General features: G+C 32.8%; 1 protein-coding gene across 1 annotated transcript; it reads left to right on the top strand.

Annotated features, from left to right (window-relative positions):
• The first annotated feature begins 213 nt into the window (after window positions 1-213).
• LOC127700299 (ATP-dependent DNA helicase RecQ-like) lies at window positions 214-1710 on the top strand. The gene is made up of 3 exons (XM_052203716.1): window positions 214-444; window positions 980-1121; window positions 1502-1710. Exons 1-3 carry the CDS (start codon window positions 354-356, stop codon window positions 1707-1709), a joined length of 441 nt encoding a protein of 146 aa, XP_052059676.1. The 5' UTR covers window positions 214-353; the 3' UTR covers window position 1710.
• The last annotated feature ends 5733 nt before the right edge of the window (window positions 1711-7443 follow it).

Genomic DNA, 7443 nt, shown 5'->3' with positions numbered 1-7443 from the left:
TTGCTATCAAACAACTATTGTACATACAAAAGGTATACAAATAAACGTTTTCATAGTTATTGCATAGTTGAAGGTATGAAGTATACTGTTATCCAGCTTTCTTGAGGGAACGGTAATGTAACAATACCTTAAGTAACAACTCATTTTGGGGTTCTCTCTGCGGTTCGCGTTTATCAATGTCGATGGGTAAAAACTTCAGTTAAAAAAATGTAAGACATTAGGCGTCAGTTCTAAAATATATTTTATATGAACTCGAATGAAATCAATACATTCACTAGCTTGGAATGAATATATTTTAGAAAGACAGTGGAAAACGGCATATAGAGTTGATAGTTTCATCATTAAGAAGTCTAATGCAAGACCAGATTGATACTTTAAAGTCAAGAGGTTTAAGAGCTGAAGCAATAACCAAGAAGAAGGAAATGAGTGAAAATGTTATTTATGGTAAAAAGTGGTGCGATTAAATGTTATCAATTGTGAAGTTGAGTAAAATGAGATACATGTATACGTCGATTAAACAGCAAACACACGACATAAATAACAAAATAGACTGTGTTTTCTTTGGGTGACAGGTAGAGCATATTTTTATCCAATATTTTGTGTAGTATTCATATAACAACCTAGAAATAATATGGAATAAGTTATAGCCACAGGTAACATAGACTATGACGATAAGTATAACGGTTGTTTTAGCAAACGAAACAATTCAAATGAACTCCAAGCAATATTTTCTGATTAAAGCTTGTTTATCACATTTTACGGTCTCTTTTAGTAATACTTTCGCTTATGTTTTATGAATTGCATATGTTGTTAGACACTTTTCTATGGATGTTCTTGCAAAGCCGTTATTTTTTTTCATTTATAACTCATGTCCGTGTAATTAATCATCATTGACTCAATAATTTCTGGATTTGAAGTTTCTTTTAAAGATACATACAGAGATTTGAGAAAGAAGTCTTATGATACACAATTTTTACAGATATTAAAAAGGGAAATGTACAGTTTGTCTTTTGTTCACCCGAGGCATTGGTGCAATCTGAATGGTTTAATGTAATAAGAGATGTGTGGAAGAACAGTTTATGTATGATTTGTTTTGATGAGGCGCATTGTGTGTCGGAATGGTACGCATATCTATGTATTTTATACATTAATTAAAATACAAACTTCATGGCAACCAAGATAATATTGAAATTGAATCTCGAGAACTCTAATTCGACGAAGTTTAACATATTATTGTTATATGTAAATTTGATATATCAAGCATTTCGGAATAGTATTTCAATAATCTGCCATAGTTAAGGTATCTGTTTTGAATCAAATGTCTCTATTTTCTACATAATACATCATACGTTTTATTTTGTTAAAATAAAATTCTGAGTAATAACAATGGGAATATCGCCCAAGTTTGGTGTTTTATTCGTAAAGTCCTGTTGCAAATGACAAATGGCAAATGTCGTTTATTAAAATTGATTGTGTTACAATTGCGGTACTTAAATTGCAGGGGAGAATCTTTCAGACCAGAATATAGACAAGTTGCAATGATAAGAAGCATTGCAGATGTCCCGGTCTTGGCACTTACGGCAACAGTAACAACAAAGGTCAAATCAGATATAGAAAAGTATCTTTATATCAAGGAAGATTGCAATGTTATAGCAGCTATTCCAGACAGGTATATACGTAGTATTCAAACAAAGAAATTGCATATTTAAAAACAGGAAGTTAAGAATACTTGTAAAACGTCGAATATAAAAATAGTCAGCTGTTTATAAGACTATTAAATGGACGATTTTAAAAGAAAGTGAATTATTCAATATGATTCAGTTTATTTATACGATTAAATCAGGAGATAGATAATAATAGTTTAGTAACAATAACATAACGATAACAATTTTGTTACAGCAGATGCGAAGTTCGGCAATTAATGTCTCTTAAGTGAGGTTCAAGTTCAAAATATTTGAAAACCATAGCACTTATACAGACGTTTAAGAGCAAATCAAATAAAAAATGACCTAAAGTATAACCAAATCAGGAATCAGAGCTTTGCACGAGATATTATTACTTAATTTTGAATAATTTCCAAAATAGTGTCGATTTTTAAACGAAATCTGTTTTTCCTATTTTTAGTGTTTCATATTGAAGAAGAAAATCGTTCAGAAACACAAATAACGAATTATAATTATTAACATGAAATAAATAAAACATAAAATTAGAGCGAAACATTATGAAAGGATTATCTGTAATGTTCATAAAAAGGGCGACTTAATTGTAATGAATTATTTCAGACCAAATATTCACCTACAAGTGGAGAAATCTTCATGTCATTTTGAAATAGAGTTAAAGTGGTTATTGGGTTCATTGGAGAGAGATATGTCTGTGTCACCAAAAACACTAATTTTCTGCAGGTAAATGTCTTAAATTCCTTTTTTGAGTTTCTTGGAGCCGCAATGAGGTTGGGTTAAAAGTGAAGATTTTACAAGAAGATTATATCTTAACCATATTCTAACGTTTATATATGTCTCTGTTACCTTTTAGTCAATGACATATGTCTGTTTATAAAGGGGATCCATAATATATCCACATATACAGTTAACTCGCTTGGTTAATTTCTTCAGCATTCCCTATTAATTAGAAATTTTTAATTGATGTTTATATTAGTGTTTCATGTTCTGTCCGACTCGGCTTCTGTCAAAATCCATTATTTATTTAGGTAGACGATACACATTTTATTACTAGATTTATGATGTCTGTGGTCGAGACGGCTATGTTTTCTTAACCGTCTCATGAACTTGGTGCACGTGTTAATTTTCAATCTTTGTCAGGCTTATTCAGTCAGTTGCATTAATTAGTTAGTAGCAGTAGCAGTGCAAAAAATTCCAATCGGTTATTTCATAACTATTCTTATAATGCCAACATAACTATACGAATTACGACAGTATACTTATTGTGTTTATATTATACACCCGCAACATTTTCAACAAGAGGTATGAAGATTTAGAATTATACTCGATATTTGACACTTTAGATTGTGTCGAAACGGATCCGGATGGGAATAAATGCTTTATTCTGCAATTTGTGAGATTGCTTTTACTTGGAAACGAGTAGGCTGATTACTAGTGATGTGTTCTATTAGACGCTACGCAATTATTTGTTCATATAGAAATGGATGCTAAATTTCGAATGGTAACAATTATGTATATAAATATATCTAGTATACAACACTAAACGTACGTCAGAATTTTTCACTAGTTTGTTATTTACGCTTGCGTTTCTGTCAACGCCGATATTTTTCTGCTAATGACTCGGAGTGGATATTGGCTTACAGATAAGATTGCACTGGTATACCAACTTTTTTAGACGTGTCTTGAGAATCTGGTACAAATTTATCTTCTAGACAGGTCAGTTTATTGTAATTTATTTCATTTTCTAGATTTTTCATTGATTCTGAAAGCTATCGTTAAAATAGATATTTTCAAATGATTAATAATCGATAGACATGTCATCTCAATTCGTTTTTTGGTCATACAACAAATTATGCGTGCAGTTTGAAACTGACGAGCAGCAATTTAGCATGCTCATTTGAATTATCTACACATTCACACGATAAAAGATTTACAGAAGAGAATGTATTGCGCCTAATTGAGTTCACGATGTTGTATATATATTTTCGACATTCATAGAACGACGCGTGTAGTCAAGAGACAGAAACAATTACTTTCTATTTATTTATATATACATATATATATATATATCTTTTATTTTTAAAGAATTGTTGTGTTACACAAGGTTCGCAAGTGCATAGGTTCATCTTGAATGTGAAATTTTCTATTTAATATTTGTTTTATCATTGACATGTTTATGGTGATCACCTGATTTAGCACGTGCACATAGACTTCAGATTTTGTATACCATGTACATATGGAACTATGATTACAGAGATGTTACACCAGGTTGTATTTAGTAAATTTTACACTATACTCTTATAGATCATGATACATTATTATTGTTAACACTCAACAAGACTATACGCTCTGCATAGAGGCTCTTACTTGACACTATGCTACGGATTCACAAGAATCATGAGAATGAGAGTAAAATCATCGGACTACAACACATTTATTATATGGTACTAGAAGATGCTCGCGAAATCGCGGTACAATTGGGCAAGTGTTGAAACAAAGAGCGTGGACACAGTAATAAGGTGGACACAGTAAGGATTTGGACACGGTTAATGCATTTAATTCAAATTTTTTTTTAAACGATGAAAATGAGGAACATAACGCAAAAGACCCCATTCATCTCGGTGGGAAAATAAGATATAAAATACCCAAGAAAGGTGTGGCAAAATGTGATTTTCAGTAGTTTTTTTTTTTTTTACCCCTTTTTACTCAATAACCGTATGAGCTACGTCAAATCCGTTGACATTACCGAAAGGGATCAAAAATGAGTAACACAATGGAAAACAATCCCATCGAAATCGGATAAAAAATAAATCTATAGTACTTCATCAGGAATCAACCCCTGACTGACTGAGCATGCGCGAAAGCGTATAAGACACGGATCGATAATGGTCTCCGAATTTGGATATTTTCTAAAAAATTGGCGTTTTCTGTGGAAAAAGATTGTTTCAAAGACAAATTTAGGAAGTACAAAACACTGCATTTATACGTCATTTCACAATATTTCCGACTTTGTACGGTTTCAGAGGAGTTGCGGCTTAATGCAATCGGTCTCTTCCTTTAGTAGTATAGATTTGTCAATACATATATAAGCCACGGGGTTCTTCCTATGCATTGGTTTAAAAATGCAATTTCACATTTACAATTTTACAAATGTATGTTCGTACATGTATATATACACTTTACCAAATTTACATGGTTAAGCAGATACATGTCCATTCGCTGTAACTATTCATACTCGACTCTCCCGCATGTCATCTATTTATATTCACTTCATGAAAGTTTTCGACACTTTCTAACACCCATCAAATATCATTTACCTCTTGTCCACAAAACTGCTTGTACATTAAACTAACAGTCATTCAGACTGTCTGTTATAGTTCATCAAACAATTAACCTTCAAGTATTCAACAACGACGACCTTATCAATTTACCTACGTAAATCTGATTACAGATTAGGAAAATTAACGAAATTAAGGTTCCATGACACAATGAATGATAGACAAGTCTTGCAACTTAACGTTTTATCCTAATATATATACATTTGTCCCCGACAACGATTACATACTATGAGCAAGTAGAAAGGATATGGTATATATCAATTCATGACACAATATCACAATATGCTTTTATTGCCGTCCTTTATCTCAAAGTCACACTGACACTTCAAACATCTAACTCATCACAAGTTCAGATGTAACGATACATGTGTATGTAATAGTTGGATTGATTGAAACTATTATTTTACTACTTACTAGTAGTTTTTTTTTTGTAATTTGGTTGATTATTACATAGTAAGGTTTAGTATGTTAAATGATACCAGATATTGTGCACACAGTTACATTCGTTTTTTCTTTATTTCATATTTGGAATATGGAGGAGAAGCTCTTTGTCTGTTGTTCATTCAACCAATTGGATAAGTGATACTTATAGCGTATTTATGTGAAGAACTGACATCATGATCAACTGAAGTTATTGAAGAGGCCTAAATACATACGATCGCGTGAAAAACTGCAATTTAGAACTTTTGCTGACAATTATCTTCATCACTGTTTATATTTACATTTGACATATTGTTAGCTTACTATTTCACCGACGTAATTTTTTCAAATACATTGTATCAACTACAAGAATAGTATTTATTGTCCGACCGAAGTCCATTTAGACTGCATAGAGATATTTTGTCCAGTCACACAATTAGAGAAACGATTTTAGCGGACATTCCTTTCAATCAGGCGCGGCTAGCAGCATTATAATTTCATTGTTCAAGATTGATGGCATCGCTTGTCCGTATTAATTGCTATTTCAGATGTTTTGTTTCAGAAAGCGAAGTAACTGTAAATTTAAAAGCTACAAAGACAGATATTTTCCGACAAGGTATTATAATTTCATTGTTCAGGATTGATGACATCGCTTTTTCGTATCAATTGCTATTCCAGCTGCTGAATGTAAGACGAAACCTATAAACGCAAAGCACAATGATTCGTTTTTCGTTGAAGAAATCGGAAACCCAGTTTCCCGGAACTATTTTATAAGCAAGCTTAAAACAATACTCATGGCATTAGGATATTGTGAAAAGGATTATAGCGGACATTCCTTTCGATCAGGTGCGGCCACTAGCGCTAGTTCTAAATGTATTGAGGACAGCATGATACAATCACTGGGACTTTGGAAATCAGATTGTTTTAAACGCTACAGTAGAACATTTAAATCGGATATTAAATCCGCGATCGGTTATAACTGTGTAACATGTCCTACATCCTAGCCTTGTGTCTTTTCTTTTCACGTTGATCTCAATATTGTGGTTAAGGATTTTTATATTGACATTAATTTTCTCTAGATCAACTTTAATTTTAACAAGACACAAGGCTTCATCAGGCACAACATCTTCAAATTTTGGGGTTACTCAATATGCAACTTGGGCAGGCAACATAACGTTACATATTTCGTTTTGGGCTATGATATTTTATTTTGGCCAAATATAATATCGTTCCCCAAATTTTTCTGAGTAGTTAGGGTGCCTACGTACCTTAACGAGGAATAATCTCATCTTGATTGCTCAACAGCTCTATTTCACGTCGGTCTATGCCCACAAAGATTTACTCATATGCGGTACCACGTGGAAAATCAAGTAAGGCTATACCGCTCGGGAACGGCTTGCTAAAGTTCTCTGAGACAAGTAGACTGGTAGACGTACACACACGTGTATGCAAATACCCCTATGGTGACGCATTTCTGTCAAAGATATGTGGCTAGCTCAGGCACAGTATTTTAGCGGCACATTATCCTTAATTATCTGAGAACACACTATCATTTTATGTACATACTGTGTGCTTTGTGTCAACTGCAGGTAGCATGTAATTTGTTTTGTTCTTGATTTACAATATGACAGAACTGAGTGAATTACATGATACTAGAGAAAAAATATCCTCAAGCATTCACACAGTGTGCCGCGCACACTGCTCGGATAGTTAAGTATAATGTTGGCGTCAGTTAGTTTACATTCATCGCTTTTTATTCAATGACGCCAAGGAAGTTTTCTGTAACATAACGTGTTGCCCTTAAGCCCAAATATTTGCATAATAAAAATAATTATTTTATCATGTTTTATATTTTTTGAGTACTTCAACAATATCAGACTGGGTATCTGAAATACTTCCTGCTGGACTTTTACAGGCTTTATATCAACAATAACTACTTTTGTAATTATGGTATAGTGTCTGTGATCGTTCTTATAAGAGTGGTCGTTAATAGCTATCAATTATCT

The sequence above is a fragment of the Mytilus californianus genome, unplaced genomic scaffold, assembly GCF_021869535.1.
Source record: "Mytilus californianus isolate M0D057914Y unplaced genomic scaffold, xbMytCali1.0.p SCAF_5, whole genome shotgun sequence".
Taxonomy (NCBI): domain Eukaryota; kingdom Metazoa; phylum Mollusca; class Bivalvia; order Mytilida; family Mytilidae; genus Mytilus; species Mytilus californianus.
This window is presented reverse-complemented; position numbering and strand designations above follow the sequence as displayed.

What these genes read in the sequence shown, in the direction of transcription:
- LOC127700299 (XM_052203716.1), top strand. Translation starts at nt 354, where the DNA reads ATGCAAGACCAGATTGATACTTTAAAGTCAAGAGGTTTAAGAGCTGAA. An exon ending in GAGTGAAAATGTTATTTATG is followed by an intron (nt 445 to 979) that starts GTAAAAAGTGGT and finishes CAATTTTTACAG; the next exon opens with ATATTAAAAAGGGAAATGTA. An exon ending in GCGCATTGTGTGTCGGAATG is followed by an intron (nt 1,122 to 1,501) that starts GTACGCATATCT and finishes CTTAAATTGCAG; the next exon opens with GGGAGAATCTTTCAGACCAG.